This window comes from Psittacula echo (genome assembly GCF_963264785.1).
Source record: "Psittacula echo genome assembly, chromosome: 27".
Lineage (NCBI taxonomy): Eukaryota > Metazoa > Chordata > Aves > Psittaciformes > Psittacidae > Psittacula > Psittacula echo.
In genome coordinates this window covers 2,792,302-2,808,391 of record NC_137762.1, presented here as the reverse complement: position 1 = coordinate 2,808,391, position 16,090 = coordinate 2,792,302, and the positions used below count along the sequence as shown (strand labels likewise).

Genomic DNA, 16,090 nt, shown 5'->3' with positions numbered 1-16,090 from the left:
TTAACGTGTGGGCAGCAAACAGAGCAGAGAAAGATGCTCCCATCCTGGGTCCTCGAGCACCTCTGAGAGCTTTGACTGTTTTGGATCTCCTGTAAGTCATAGAATCATGGAATGGTTTGTGTTGGAAGGGACCTTAAAGCTCCTCCAGCTCCAACCTCCTGCTAATGGGCAGGGACCCCTCCCACTGGAACAGCTTGCTCCAAGCCCCTGTGTCCAACCTGGCCTTGAACACTGCCAGGGATGGGGCAGCCACAGCTTCTCTGGGCACCCTGGGCCAGCGCCTCAGCACCCTCACAGGGAAGAGCTTCTGCCTAAGAGCTCATCTCAGTCTCCCCTCGGGCAGGTTAAAGCCATTCCCCTTGGCCTGTCCCTACAGGCCCTTGTCCAAAGCCCCTCTCCAGGTTTCTTGCAGCCCCTTGGAATTGGGGGAGCTTTAAGGTCCTTTCCCCCTCAAACCACTCCATGATTCTATGATTTTTGGTGCAGAGTTTAGCCAGAGCCCTCAGCTGAGACTGGGGAAGGAGCTGCTGTTTCAGGTGGGATGTAGGAAGAAATTAGGAGGACACCAAGAGTGTAATGGGTTGTGCGTGACACTCAGTGTTTATTGTACCAGCCGTGGCCCCCGTGCTGTGGGTACAGGGGTGCTGCAGAGGCATCTGTCCTGCAGCAACGTGCAATCACTGCGATGCGCTCAAAGGAGATGTGCCAAGAGGCTGCTGGCAACTGCCTGGGAACTCAAAGCTGGGGCCTGGAGTGGTGCTGCTGGCAGTGGCTGGGGCCAGAGCCTGGCCTCCCAAAGCAGGATGCTGCATCCCAAAGCAGGATGGTGCAGGGCATGGTGTGGATGTGCAAGAGGGACATGGGAATGTGTGTCTGAGGCTGGAGCATCCGCCTTGCTGTGCTCACAGGGGACGTGGCACCCACAGAGCTGGCCCTAGTAGCTGTGATGTGACGTGGCCGGTGTCAGGCAGGTAAGGGACGAGCTCCTGTGTAAGTTCAGTAACTACGAAGACAAGTCCTGCTTGTTGTAGTTAAATGGGAACCAATGCCCTTGTTTCTAGGACCTACCCCACTGTGTGTGGACTCAGAGTGCCTTGATGTGAGACAAGGGGAGATGCTGTTAGAGAGAGGTGGCTTATGAAACCAAAAGGTTCGAGGAGCTTTGGTGGCGTGGGGAGGAGTGAGAGGCCACCCAAAAGGCGGTATAATCACTTAAATGCTGTGGCCAGGCATCCCCCAGTACAACGTGTTTGTCACATCTGCAAATCCAGGTACCACAAAGCCATGGCTCAGGCTGTTCGCCTGCATCTCCCCATCAGCTGATGGGGAAAGCTCAAAGCTGCCTTCCTCTGAAAGCCGCCTCCCCGAACGCCTCAGACACGCACAGGGCAGGGCTGGAGCAGGCAGGAGGATTTAGGGATGCTGGTAGAATGGCTGGGCTGGTGGCTGCTGGGTTACAAGCTGGTGTAATAATCCTTCCCCCTCCTGCCAAGCGTCCATCCCAAAGGCTGTGAACGCAGATCCTCTGGGATGGCACACCTGGAGAGGAGGATGTCGGTGTGAGTGTCTGAATGGGGGAGTCTTTCAAATCCTGGCTTGCTTTCTGCATGTAGGTAACGGAGATGTGAACTGGGGTGTTGGGAAGGCAATGGAGACAGCCTGGGGTGGGTTCCCATCCTCTGTCCCTCGCCTGTTGGCTTGAGTTCGGGAGAAAGTGCTTTGGCCTCCTGTGGCTCCAGGTGCCAATGGGTGCTGTGTTCAGGCTGGGGCTCTGGCTCTCCTAGGAGCACTCCTCGGTGGGCAGGGAGCTGAGCTTTGGCTGGGCACCACTGGAGACAGCTTCTGCTTCTGGTGCCACTGGGTCATCGCTGTGGCTTCTAGGGGGCAGTGCCTTTGTGCTGCCTCCGTTTGCCTTCCTCTCTCCATTGGTGCTGCCTGCTTTTCTGGCAAAGAGCTTGGAGTTTCTCAGGGTGCTGGCAGAAACTGCAGGGTGAGGGGAAAGGAATGGAGGGGTCAGAAAGCTTTCATTCCCCCTCGGCTTTCCCAAGCTGTGGGGATAAAACCACTTACGGTGCTTTGGTCTGGAGTGGACGCTGCTGATGACTGTGGGTATCGGTTGCTCCATGCTGTGAATGCAAGGACAGAGTGTGAGGACGCATTGACAGTGCCACGGAGATAAAGAGGACCCATAGGTAGAGCCAAGTGCATGAAGGGTTACTCAGCAGCATCTGGGCAAAGCACCATGTAGAGAGGTGCTGGACGCTCCAGTGTGGGGGGGTCTAAGGAGAACTTCAGGGCCAGGAATAGGGCTGAACTCTATGGGGACTGGTGGGATTTGTTCTTTCTTTGATCAAACTTTCAATACCAGACTCAAAGCTTGGGATGGCTGCTTTCTCCCTACGCATTTTGGGTGCATCCCTTCCTCTCTTCAGGTGCAAGGAAGCCCAGCTTACCTGCTCTCCTCCCCTTCCATCAGCTTCCTGTAAGTTAGGATCTCCACATCCAGTGCTAGCTTGATGTTCATCAGCTCCTGATACTCCTTCACCAGATGAGCCATATCCTCCTTGCTCTTCTGTAGGGCTTCTTCTAGCTTGACCAGTTTGGCTTTGGCATCCTTGAGGGCCATCTCGCCATGCTCTCCTGCTTCTTTGATATGCTCCTCTAAGTAAAGGCACTGGTTTTGTGAAGGAAAGGGGAGGCAGGTGTTAGGTGTGGTGGAGGTTGACCTGTGCGTCAGCTCTGTCACCCAGCCCAGGCCATACCTGGCTCTTTTGGGACACAATGCAGGACCTCAGCTTCTGGATCTGGATGTTCAGGTCTGCGATCTCCCGGCGGCTGTCCAGGAGGTGACCCCCGTAGGTGCCTGACTGGATGCTGCCTTCATTCAGCTGCAGGTGATGTGGAATGGGGGGGTTATCTCCTGTGCTCTAGCAAAGGGATCTGCAAGGTTCCAGCTGCTCATAGGGGGAAGCACCCAGCGGGGTTTGGGAAGGATGTGGGGCTCTTCTCCTCTCCTCTCCTGGCTGGAGCTGGGCCAGGTCACACACACGGCCTCTTATTAGGGTTAATCACATTCCTGCTCTGTTTGGAGGAGGCATCAGTGGAATGTCATTTGCATCTTAGGTGGGACAAGCTGCCACTGGGAGCTGTCCCTGCCTTTTCCCACTGACAGCATGGGCAGCCCAGAGCAATGAAACTACCAATTTACACACCTGAGTTAGGAGGAGTTGGTCTGGATGAGCACCGGGTCCCTCCCTCCATCCCAGGTTCAATCTGTCCCTCCGCAGCTTGCTGATCCCTGTAGTTTCGAGGCTGCTCTCCCTCCCTCTTCTCTCCCGTCAGTACCCATCAGATAAGGAGCCAGATACCTTTCTCCTGGTGAGTGCTTCAGCCTCCTCCCAGCTCCGAAGAGCCAGAGCCTCATACTGGGCCCTCACTTCTTCCACAATCCTGCTCAGGTCCAGCTTGCACGCGTTGTCAATTCCCAGGACAACAGAGATGTCCTTGATTTCTGTCAGCAGCTCCTCCAGTTCCTGAACAGCAAAGAGAGAACAGGGCTGAGATGCCAAGTAGCCAACAGAGCGAGCAGGAGAGAGCTGGACCCTGGCTGAGCTGCTCTGTGTAGCCTGGGAAAGCATCCTCCATGTGCAGTGTGGAGGGGAGGGAGATTTCCAGGGTTTGGAAGCTTCATCCAGAGAACCCAGACTCAGGTTTGGGACCTTTGGATACAACCTGTTAAAGAGTCTGACAAAATAACTCATCTGTACTGGATGCAGGGCAGGGAAATTGAACTGATAGAATCATGGAATCTTGGAATGCTTTGGGTTGGAAGGGACTTTAAGATCATCCACCTCCAACCCCTGTCATGGGCAGGGACACCTTCCAGCTTGCTGCAAGCCCCTGTGTCCAACCTGGCCTTGAACACTGCCAGGGATGGAGCATCCAAACCTTCTCCATTCAGCCCATCCCAGTGTCCCAGCACCCTCACAGGGAAGAGCTTCTCCCTTATGTCCAATCTGAACTTCCCCTGTTCCAGTCTGAACCCATCACCCCTTGTCCCATCGCTCCAGTCCCTGATGCAGGTCCCTCTCCAGCATCCTTGTAGCCCCCTTCAGGCACTGGAAGCTGCTCTGAGCCCTCCACGCAGTTTCTTTGCTCCAGCCCCAATGTTCTCAGCCTGGCTCCTATGGGAGCTGCTCCAGCCCCTGAGAATCCTCGTGGCCTGCTCTTAGGAGGAGGATGTTGGTTTGCATCCCCCTTGTTGCTCCAACATCTCCATGTCCTTATGTTGAGGACATCAGAACTGCACCCAGTGCTGCAAGTGGGGTCTCAGCAGAGCAGGGGGGTGATCGTGCTGCAGCATCTGTCAGCTCTCAGTGGTGGGCTCTGTGTCTTGGGCAAGAAGTAGGGCGCTGTGAATCACTGCAGGCCGGTGCTGCTGGGAAGATGCCTGTGCTGAGTTCTGCTCGAGTGTCTGCGAGGCTGTGCCTGCCACTTGTGGTGTTAGAGCCTGCTTTGTGTCTTGTTAGAGCCGGGGGAATCAGGACCCTGCTCTGAGCACATCCATCACTTGCAAGCCTATTCCACTGCACAGAGCTGTTCTCGTGTGCTGGGGAAGCTCAGCCCAGCACGGGGGAGGCAGGAATGTGCACGCACAAGCTGCAGCATCACTGACAGGGGTATTTGCTCTTGATAGCTGGAGCCGAACAATGCTGGATGCAGACTGCCCTCAGTGAACCTGGAAAGGACCCTTAATCCCTGCCCGTAAACTGCACTCCTGGGTGGTTTGTATCCAGGCAAGACATGACTTGATGTTGAGCAGAGCGTGGATGCCGGCAGCTCCCCGCGGGGATGTCACTGTTATCTCTGCAGTGCTTCTGATGTGCGCAGTGTTGAAAGGGAGCGGCACGGCTCCCTGCTCAGCTCTTCCCTTTCATCTTAATGGGTTTGTTCTTCCCTTTTGTGCTGAGGGCTCTGATCTTCAACAGAGGTATTTGTGTTCCTTGCTTACCTTGCCTTCCCCTGGCTGGGGAAACAAAGGGCACCCTGACTTAGTGATTCATGAATAACAGGGAAATACCCCATCACTCTTCCCAGGAACAGGATGAGTGGAGTTTTTCCCACTGGTGTTCAGTCCTGGAGCCTCTTCGTTAATCCTGGAGCAGGTCAATAGTGTATGAGAAGATGCACGTTTATTGCAAGTATTGAGCATCCTCTGCCAGTGGGAAGAAGAAGAGAACCTGGTGGGTTCTTAATGGGGATTGAGGCTGGGATTGCCTCCTGCTTCCTACCAACACGCTGTGGGCAAAGCTGCTGAGCAGACCTTCCCTTATTTGCCCTTCCAGTGTGTGCCTGTACATTGATGTCAGTCACATCAACAGGCACAGGGGAGCAAATGACCTGCAAACAAAGCTATGGGGAGGAGAGGGCAGAGGGGTTTTCCTTGCAGGAAGCAGGGGTGCAGGTCTGATGCTGTGCAGGTCCTGGGGCCTCTCCGTGCCTCAGTTTCCACACAAGGAATGTGAATATTCCTCTGTCGAGCATTTGAATTGTTTGTATTGGTAGAACTCAGACCAATTATGAGTGTTCCCAGCACTGCTGAGCCTGCTTGGCCACATTCTATAGGCTCTGAGTAAGTGGCTGTAATCTTCTCCCTGTTTGAGGAGATAGAGGCAGGCTGCAGCCTCTGCCTTGGGCTGAAGGGCTGTATCCTTCCCCTTGGTGAAACCACACCTGGCTGCACACCCCTGCTCTGAGGGGACCTGGAGTGTGTTGAGTTGTGTCTGTTAGAGGGGAGGGGTGTTGGAGCTGTGGGGCAGGAGGCCATCCTCATCCCGTTTGCAATGGAGCTGGTTATCTAAGGGAAGGGGATTCGCTCTTAAGCATCTAATGGTTGTAAGCAGCACCACACGCCCTGTGTGTTCCCCGGCCACTCTCCCAGGTGCAGTTTTACCTGCTCATAGATGGTCTTCTTCAATTCCATCAGCTCTTGGAGCCCATTGAGTTTGACCTCCAGCTCCGTTCTGTGCAGGGTGCTGACATCTAAATCCTACAGGATGAGGAAAGGGCATTAATGGCCAGTTTGAGCTTGGAGCAAGGAGCCTTTCCCACCTCTCCCCCTGGGTGTTTGTTGTGAAACCTCTCTCCTGCTCTGCAAGGAGGCTCCTTTGTGGACCTTTTCCTCTGCAGTGTCTCTGAGTGGGTGCTTGGTGGAAGCCTCAGTGGCGCAGGGTGGAGAAGGAAGCCAGCCGGGCTGGTCCCCAGCCGCTCACCCTGAGTTCACCATTAAGAGCCCAGGTTATTGAGAGCCCTGATGCTGTCCGGAGTCACCAGAGCTGCCCTGCCTGGCCCAGAGCGTGCCAGGGACAGCCTGCACTTAGCCACGATGCTCATCTATGGGGAACGTTTCCCCTGCTACTGACACGCCGCATTCCTGCCCCTGGGATCTGAGCTCTTGTGGGCAGGCTGCGGACAAAGCTGATGCCACTGCAGCTACTGCTGGGGCTGGATGTTTCAGCAGGGTGCGGCCGGGCAGCAGGGAACGAAAGCAAACACATCCATCAATTCCCAGCCTTTCCCAACCCGTGATGTCACCCGGAGGGAAAAGAGGCCAGCGAGGGGAGGTGGTGCCTTGGCCAGGGCTGGGGTGCAGTGGTTGGGTATGGTCTGACCCCCAAGTGCTTCCACCCAGAGCCGTGGGGCTCTTAGAATCATAGAATCATAGAATAGGGTTGGAAAGGACCTTAAGCTCATCCAGTTCCAACCCCCTGCCATGGGCAGGGACACCTCACACTAAACCATGGCACCCAAGGCTCTGCCCAACCTGGCCTTGAACACCACCAGAGATGGAGCATTCACAACCTCCCTGGGCAACCCATTCCTGTGCCTCAGCACCCTCACAGTAAAGAATTTCTTCCTTAGATCCAATCTAAACTTCCCCTGTTTCAGTTTGAACCCGTTACCCCTTGTCCTGTCACTGCAGTCGTGTGGAGCCGCAATGGGCCAGGCTCACTTGTTCCTGTTGAGATGCTGTGTTCACCATCTGCCGCCCTCCAAACCCCATCAAATATCTGGGGTCCAAAGGCTTAGTCCAGAGACTTGTGTCTGGACCACGCTGCTTCCCCAAGCTCTTCAGTGACTACGCAGAGCCTGGCTGGATGGGAAGCTCCTCCTGCCACTGACCTTTTTGAGCTCCAGGAAGGTGTATTCCATGCCGCTGCAGAGGCGGATTTCATCCTCGTACCTAAGGAGAGTGGGAAAAGCAGTAAGGAATTGCACATGGTGGAAGCCTTGGGATGCTTCAGGTTGCCCCGCTGGTCCCTAAAAGCATTCTCAAAGCTTTCTGTGATGTCCCACCTCCTTGTGTGGTCATCGTGGACAAGAGAGAGGGGAAGGAGCAGCTCTGTAGTAACACCACGAGCACTTTAAGGCTGAGCAGCCCCAGAGCAGAGAGGAGGCAGCTTTAATTCTGATGTAGTTTGAGGGCACAGCAGCCTCAGGTTACCTCACATTGGTCACAGAGGGAGAAGGCAGAGGAGGGGTTGTGGTGAGCCTGCAACCCAGACTAAAGGTTCGCAGCCTCTCACCCTCCTGTTCCTATGGAGCATCCTCAGCACTTCATTTCCCAGCTCCAGGAATCTTCTCAAGGGAGAAAACTGTGGGAATTCCAGGAGTCCTGGGCTGGCGTCGTGGCTGATCCCGAATGGAGCGGGAATTGTGACGAGCGCAGGACCTGGCAAAGCAATTCATGGAGAGCAGGGAACAAACCGGGATGGGACAGGGAGGAGCCCTCATGGCAAAACATCCATCAGAGGAACCAGCCTGTGAGTGGTTGGATAAGGAAGGACCAGGAGAGCAAAGACCTAGGCCAGGGGCACCTCCTGATGGCCAGCAGCAGCGACGAGGGTTGCTTAGGGAATACCCAGCCCTTGGTGGCGTTGGGATGAGCGTGTGGCCAGTGCTGGTGTTGCCCAGGAAGCCACAGGGTCTCTTTGGGGCCTGGTGGTGACCAGCTTGGTTCCTTTGCCATCCAGGAGCACGTGTGATGGGGTTTGGTGTCTCCCGTGGGCACGATTGGGAAGCGGCGGCTCTTTGGCCAAGGCCAGGGCAGGTCCTGGCTCTTCCATGAGACCTCAGGCTCCTTTTAGCCCAATGTGCACATGGCATTTCCAGGCTGTGAGTGAAAGCTCCCAGGGTCTCCAAATGGATCTGGGGAAAGCTGAGTCCTTTGGGAATGAGGTAAACCGGCAGCTCCTAACAGAGGGATGGTGAGAAAACAGGGAATGACTATGGAATGACAGCCACGGTCCGTTCTTTGGTTCATTCCAGTCCCTCCCCAACTGCTGTATGAACCTTTAGGAGAAAGAGGAGCAGGAAGAGGAGAAGGGGTTGGGAATGCAGCACAGGGCACCTCAGCAAAGGGCAGGGGGAAAGTCATGCTCAGGAGCTGACCTGAAACAGGAAAACCAGCTCCTTGGAGCTGCTGCATCCTTGAGGGGGGGATGTGCCAGTCACAGGCTCTACCCTTAGGCTCTTCTAAGGTTCCTCTGGAGTACGTCCCCCCTTGGTGTTAAGCTCAGCCTCTCCCTTGCCTGCTTTGCTAAGCCAGGAGCGCGGCCAACAAGATTTACCTGTCTGGTTCCTCTGCTCCGAGCCGGGATGCGAGCGGAGCTGCCGGCAGCTCTGTACCCACCTTAATTACAGCCTGCCACTCGCCCTTCATCCTCACTGCACCGCAGCCCAATCCCAGGGCGTCCCAGCCTCCCGCATTGCTGGGCACTGACATAATCCCGTGTGTTGGACAAACACGGCTCCTGCCTGAAAGGGAGCCAGCCCAGCCAGCCCAACACGCTCCCCACGCGGCTCCGGAGGGACCTGGCCGTGACTCACATGGGGATGGAGCATTCCGCACACACATTACAGCCTTTGGCTCCTTCGGGATAACCCTCAAGCAGTCGTGCATTAAGGGCTAAATCCATCCCATCTCCATTCGTGCGCTTGAGACGGGCGTCTGGGCGCCGTCCGTAGGGCAGGGAAGCAAAAGCAGAGGTGCAGCAGCTCCCAGGCGGGCTGTGCTCCTCTCTGCATGCGCCTTCAAGACTGCTTCGGTGGTGGGATGGACCTGAGCCTCGTGGCAGGAAAGGAAGGCAGTTTTCCCCTTGTGGAATGAGGAAATGGGGCAGGAAGTAGCTGGAAACCAGCCGCAGAGGTTGAGGTTAGAGGGGTTCCGTCTGGTCTGCATGTGGCAAGGTCTGACCAGCACAAGCCCTGGGTCTGAGACATGGACCCTCTAACGTCTGTGTGCCCCAGTGCCTCCCCAGTGCCGCACCAGAGGCACCAATTCCCTGCTTCTCGTTCAGGTGGGTCTTTGCATGTGCAAACCACACACGTGTTGGGCTCACACACGTGTGCGGATGTGCACCTCTGGGCAGTCATCCCTATGCAGGTCCATTCAGGATCTGTGTTTTAGCTTGATTCCTCTAAAGAAGCAGGGTTTTGATCATGTGCAGCCTCCAACCCACTTTCCTGTCCCCTCTCCTTCTTCTCTGCGTGTGGAATTGCTCCCAGTGGCAGCCTGGTTTGGGAAGGAGCTGCGCACATCCCGGCTCGCTCCATCTCCTGGATGGGCTTTGGAAAGCAGCCCCTGGGGAGAGCAGACGGATGAGGGTCTGCAGAGGGGCACCGAGAGGCACATTTCACTCTGGATTTATCTGTTGGGCAGGAGCCTGCTGGGGTGGTCTTGGTGTGCTCCTTTGGGAGCTCCACAGCCTGGGTGAGAACATCCCCAGTTACCTTTCCCAGTGGAGCCATTGAGTTTTTCCTCCCCACCAACAACTTTCCCTTGGGAAAAGAAAGCTCCGGAGGAGCTGGAAGCCTCCAAAATTTGCATGGTTTCAGCAGACCATTTGCTCCCGAGAAACAACCGGGCTGAGGCTTCGGGAGCAGGACCCAACAGAGCCCGGCTGGGCTGGGCTGGGGCTGGACGCCTGCCTGGAGGAGCTCGGCACCGGCAGTGCTCTCCTCTGAATCACTGCCTGCAGGGAGCAGGTATCACTGTCACAGATACCCACTGCGCTGGGTGCCCCAGCACCCAGGGCCAAGGTGGGATTTGCCTCTCTGCTGCTTAGGTCCCCCCTGGCAGCTCACGCATGGGAGGAAGCAAAAGGGAAGGCTCCACAAATGAAGGGCTTTGGGGAGCGGGGTCATTCCCAAACGCTCTTTTCCCATGTCCCACAAAGAGGGAATCCTTCTCCAGACCAGTCATAAGCCATTGTGGGTTCTCTGCTGTCTAATACAGCGCACGCTGCGTCCTTGTCTGCTGGGTTCTGTTCCTTGAGTCAGCCTCTTTTATTAACTTTGAGGGATGGAGCATCACTGTCGTGTCTTATCCCGTTGTCCAACTGTGCAAGGAAATCAAAGGGAGGGGGCAGACCCACCGCCTGTTTGTGTAAGCACCTTTATCCTTAAAGGATAGTGACTGATCTGTCGTTTCTCCACCAGCCCAACCATTTTCCTGTCTGGCTTTCCCAGGGAATAAACCAACTGCAGGGCCACAGAGCAGTTACTTCCTTAGGGAAGCGCAAGGAAGACCAAGCCTAAGCCTTTTTTAGGGCAAGGGAGTAAATGGCACAATCCCTGTCGTGGCTTTGATCCAAGCTCAGGGTTGGGACCAGTCAGCAACGCAAACAGCAGCGAGCCTAAGTCTTGCAGCAAAACCAACATCCAAACAAAGAGCAGCCAGCCACCATGAGGGATTTGGGTGTTTCTTGGCACCTGGGTGTGAGTGCATCACTTCTTGAAGGATGCTGAGCATAAGGATTTCAGCATAAGGCTAAAGGAATAGTTCCAGTTCCTGCTCCACCAGCAGCTGGATCTGTGAGCTCAAGACATTGAACTGCTGTGTCTCCATCATCAACACATCTGTAAAGTGGACGTGTTGGTCCTTCCCCTCACTTGCAGCACATTGAGTTTAATCAAGGTTTGCAAAGAGCTTTCAGTCCTTGGCCTAAACTCTCTGGGAGGGCACCACGACTATTTCTGCATCACTTGGTACAGCGGGAACGGGTTTGGGTTATTCCTACAGCGATGCGTGTCCCTGCCTCACTGTCCAAACCATCCTGGTTTGACATTGCCCATCCATGGCTCTGCCCCACCTGAACGTGGACGACTCCAGAGCTCCTGTGTAGGCAGATGGGTGGAACTGGAGGGGAAAGTCTCTCATTGTGGATTCATCTGTGGTATGCAAATGGCAGCGATAATGAGAAACGCATTGTGCTGGTGAATGAGGCAGGGCACATCTCAAGTGCTCTTATCTGAGCATCTCCAGGCTCTTGGCAGAGCGGTGATAAGCACATGGCAGCTGATGCTCCGCTCAACCTCTGGCTGCCTCAATATGTCAAGAGGTTTTCTGGGCTGAAGTCCGACTGTTTGGTCAAAGCAGGGTTTTGCTTTCAATGTGATGGGGGGAAGGCGGAAGGACGGGGTCTTTGTGAGCACTAAATAGCTTAGATCCATAAAACCATTTGGGGGAAAAGTCCTGCTTTGTGCTAATAGTGGGGAAAGAACCATTTCTGTGTTTCAGAGGCTGTCGTTCCTGATAACACTGCTCCCGGAGCTGCTCTCTGGCCCACGGCATTCCTCATGCCTTGCCCTCTTTGTTATTGTGCTTTTTAGGGGCTTCCCTTCATCTCTAGTGAACAGGGAAGGGGGTGGGATGCTGGCTTGGATGCACACTGCTGTGCACACCAAGCTATGGATCGCTTCCTGGGAATAAGAGGCTGGGTTAAGTTAATCCCACACTCTGTGCCCACCAAAACCTTTAAAGCACATTCCCCCTTGTAATACTCAGCTGGGAGACACCTACTTGCTCCGGAAGTTATCCATGGTGCTCAGGACCTTTGTCAGCTCCGACTCCAGGTTTTCCTGCTCATAGGTGAGCGCCTTCATCTCGTGGTTCATCTTGCTCATGTACTGATCGTAGATGGCCTTGATGTCCGACTCCGAGTGGGAATTGTCTTGATCCTTCAGGAAGTTCCACCTTGTCGTCAGGACCTTGTTCTGTTGCTCCAAGCACTGGACCTACAGGAGGGGGTTCAGAGATATTAGGAACACCAATAGCCAAAATCAAAGCTCCTGGCAGGGCAGGAGACATCGATCTGGAGACCTTCAGAGTAGTGAATCAGTGGAGAATCCGGGTGAGAATGGGAAAATGAGGCCTGAGGATGAGGTTCTGGGGACTTTCAGGGCTTTTACACATCACCTCCTCATGAATTTCTTGGTAGAACATGTTCACATCGACATGAACGAGCACCTTCTATTAAATCACTGAAAAATAAGACCTGTTCAGTGCCAGTCCCCTTTGCCTTCAGCGTGCTGAAGCGAAGGCTGAAAATCCACTCCAGGCCATGCACTGATGTCCAGGGCGAATGAAAGTCACTTTTACTACCTCGGAGTGGCCCAAGCCGAGAGAGCTCCTCTCAGGTGCGCAGGGTGACACCGCGCTGAAGCTTGAGCCGTGAATCAGAGCCCTGGGTTGTATTGCAGAGCACCAGAGACAAGGCCTATGGGAACTGCAGAGAATAAGCAAAGTAATTCAAGACTCCACGTGAGGTCTGCGTGTGCCTCTCTGCGAGAGGATCCAGCGAGTCCTCATCCCCACCGTCTGATGAAGCTGGCACTCGTGCTCACAACACTCGCCCTCTGAGCGGGGATGCTCAGGGTTTAACAGTTCTCATCTCAAAGCTCCTGACTGACTTCAATTCATTAGCTAATTGCTACCTCTCTCTCGTAAGGCTCTCAACAGAGCCGGGCTCCTTCACTCACGTTCTGGCTGCTGATTGGGACTTGCCTCCCACAGCTTCCTCCACTGTCACGGGGGTGATTCAATGGGGATGCTGTGTCGGTCTGGAGAGCAATGGGGTGCAGATGCTATCGGGCCTGGACCTTCTGCTTTCACTTTAACCTTCCGTGGCATTGAAGAGGCAGCGTTCCCAGCTGCTGACACTGCACATGGTGGGAGGCAGCATCCTTCCCAAAATCATATAATGGTTGGGGCTGGAAGGACCTTAGGATCATCGGGTTCAACAGAGAGAGAAAGAGGAGCAGAGAGCAGCCAAGCAGAGCACAAGCTCTCTGATGCTCAGTTTTCGGCTGAAAGGGATGTGAGTGTTGGGATCTTCCAGGTCTTGCTGTTAGAGATTTAATCCTTTCTTCCTGATATCCTGAGACGTGGCTGCAGGCACCCTACCAGCAGCCCAGTCTGCTGGCTGCCTGCTTTGTCCTGGCACGCTCTGTGTGCATGCCTGAGGATGGGAACCAGAGGAGGATGCTGCAGGGAAGCCAGGAAGGGGCATCACACGTGGCACAAGTGGTCTCCAGGGCTACCAGGAGCCAGTTGGGCCATTTCTTCTCTCCATCTGCAGCATCTTATGGGGCTGGGGTCAACCTGGGGCTTGGCTGTAGGGAACAGCTTCCTTGTTGGAGTGGTAAGTGAATGCCTTGGCTGTTGTTCCGAGTCCATCTTTGACCCTCAAATCAAGTCTGAGGTCCTGACCTTGCTCCTAATCCTTGGCTGCTCTTTTTCTCCCTCCCCAAACTCTTCAGTCTCTTTCCTGTCCCCACACCCTGCCCATCCACTGGGCTGTTACATCTTGGCTTCTTACACAGCATCCCCTCTTATCCTTGCAGAGTCTTCTGATAGGAGCTTTGCAGGAGCAGAATCACCCAGGCCTGGCCTCGTTGCCTGGAAAATGATGCCTGAGTATAGAAATAGTGACCAGAGCTTGGTCCTCAGAGCCTCTGTGCTGCTCGGAGCTTCAGACAGGGGCTCTGTGACTTGGCTTTTCCTTGTCTTCTACCTGCACGTATCTACATGGGAACTAAACACCAGGAGGTCGGGAGCATCCTGCTGGAAAACCATCAGGAGCACACTCCCGAAGTCAGCGTGAGGGCAGTGAGCTGAGGAATAGCTGCTCAGGCTTGGGAGCATCTCATTCCAAAGACACGTTGTCTTTGAGGAGGAAGTGCCATTCCTTTCCTCTGGAATGAGGGCCTGAGGCAGAAGGCTGAAGTTTGCCTCTTGCTATACCCCTTGAAGCTACAGCCTTCTAAGCTGACTGCAGGAGCTGCCAGCACTAAAGTCAAAGCCACCCAGCTGAGGTGGGGTGTTTGTACCTTCTGTCCATCAGGCTCTGTAACGCACGCTTACTGCAGGCCACCAGGCTGGGTTTATCAGGGAAGCTGGAGGCTCTCTCCCTCCTTCCATCCCTATTTGCACGGGACAGGCTCGTGCCTGTGGTCTGGCTCACGTACGGGTTGTGCCATGCCCCTACCCCTGTCCTTTCTGCTGAGGGCTGGTTTCTGAGCAGGGTGAACATCCACACGAACCCTGCGCTGGGGGGCCAGAGGACCAGCCCTGCAGCACGTACAACACAACCAACACAAGCAGGGGGCTGCCATGCCCCTCCATACAGAGGCAGCCCCCTGGTACCCCCTATGCGCACGGTGGGGAGATGCTGGTGGAGATGCTCCCCGCCCTCCCAGTGTGAATTCAGGTCCTCTGAGAGGTAAACTCAAGCCATATAAAAGGGAAGGCAAGCCATGGCAGCTTGGCAGCCAGGGCCTGCGTTGTGGGGCGCAGTGAGGCAATCCTGCCGGGAGATTACCATCTGTTTACAGAGCACCCGGGCTCTGCACGAACCTGCCTCGGCTCGATGAGCTGTTCTCCTCGGAGAAACCCTTCTGCCTCCTCATGCATCTGCAGAGATGAAAGTGCCACCTTCCTGGCTGAGAAGCCGCGGAGCAGGGAGCTGGGGGGGGGGTCTCCCTTGCGCAGCCGCATTGCTTTGGGGGTGAGGTTCCACCTCTCTTGAGCCCTTCATCAGCATCACTGCCCATGGCTGTTTGGCCACTCTGGGAGCCAAGGCCTGTGCCGTGGCCCTGCTGTTGGTGCTCAGGCAGGGCTGGGACCCCGAGGGCAGAGCTCCCCAGGAACCCTCAGGGCGATGGGTGCAGCAAAGGGGATGCTGTGATGCCCCTGCACCAGGAGATGATGCTGGCCCTTGGTGAAGCAGATAGCACTGAAGGAATAGCTAATTGGCCAAGTAGGCTGATATTCAGAGCCTGGCGATGCTTAGCTGAAGGCCTGGGTAAGTCTCATGAGAGACCGGTTAGTGTCTGCTTCCCCACCACCCCCCTGGTCCCTGCATTGCGCCATGGTCCCCAGTAGCTCACCTTACCTTCTCAATGAGGGTCACAAACTGGTTGTTGAGCGACTTGATGTCCTCTTTCTCCCGCTGCCGCATGGCTTGGAAGTCGGTGTCGATGTCAAGGTGCGCGGGGGCCAGAAGTCTCCCATCGATGGAGAAGGAGGAGTAAGAGGAGCATCTGTACCCACCGTCCCTGTAGCCATTGCTGGCCAGGCCACTGGGGCTGCAGCGGCCCAGGCGATCCGGGGATGTGCCTCTTGCTTTCCCTGACAGCTCCCAGGAGGAGAGGGAGCCACTGCTGAAGGCTGTGCAGGGGTTAGTCATGGCTCGGCTCGAGGGAACGGGAAGGGAGGGAAAGGGGGGATGAAGAGGAGATGAAGCTTGGCTGCTGCCGCCGCCGCACAGGCAAGCAGAGCAGTGGCACGCCGAGGAGTTTGGCCGGTGTAATTCCCGTCTCCTCGGCTCGTGGGCTGGCTAATGAATTCCAGGCACCTGTTCTCCTATGTTCATTAAGCGGAGGAGGGTGTAACCGTTGATGTAATCCAGATCAACCTGTTGGCTTCTTTTCTTCCCTTCCCCTCCTCTGTCTGTACCCTCCTTCCTTCGGGAGCTTGTTTTGTGTGGTGCGGGCACAGGCAGCCCCGACAAGTCACTCCCTGGGCCCTGAGCGCCGGCTTCCCGCAGCCTTACCTGGTGAGGAGAGCAACCCAAGGCGCTGCAGGGGTGCGGGCAGGACGGCTCCGAGCGCGGCGGCTCGCTGCTGCTTGGCACGTGGAGCCTGGGCTCAGCGCCTGGCTGGTGGCCAGCCGCGATGTGCAGTGAGGAGCCGTGATTTCAGGGGCTGTTACCGGTGGTTTTGGCAGGGATGTGTCTGAAATCACAGC

General features: G+C 55.5%; 1 protein-coding gene across 1 annotated transcript; it reads right to left on the bottom strand.

The window, feature by feature from the left end:
- Positions 1-1,780: 1,780 nt before the first annotated feature.
- On the bottom strand, positions 1,781-15,530 carry KRT80 (keratin 80; the record flags this gene model as incomplete). Its single annotated transcript, XM_080635319.1, has 9 exons — positions 1,781-1,983; positions 2,071-2,126; positions 2,454-2,674; positions 2,763-2,888; positions 3,369-3,533; positions 5,954-6,049; positions 7,183-7,243; positions 11,864-12,078; positions 15,237-15,530. 9 exons carry the CDS (start codon positions 15,528-15,530, stop codon positions 1,781-1,783), a joined length of 1,437 nt encoding a protein of 478 aa, XP_080491445.1.
- Positions 15,531-16,090: the final 560 nt, after the last annotated feature.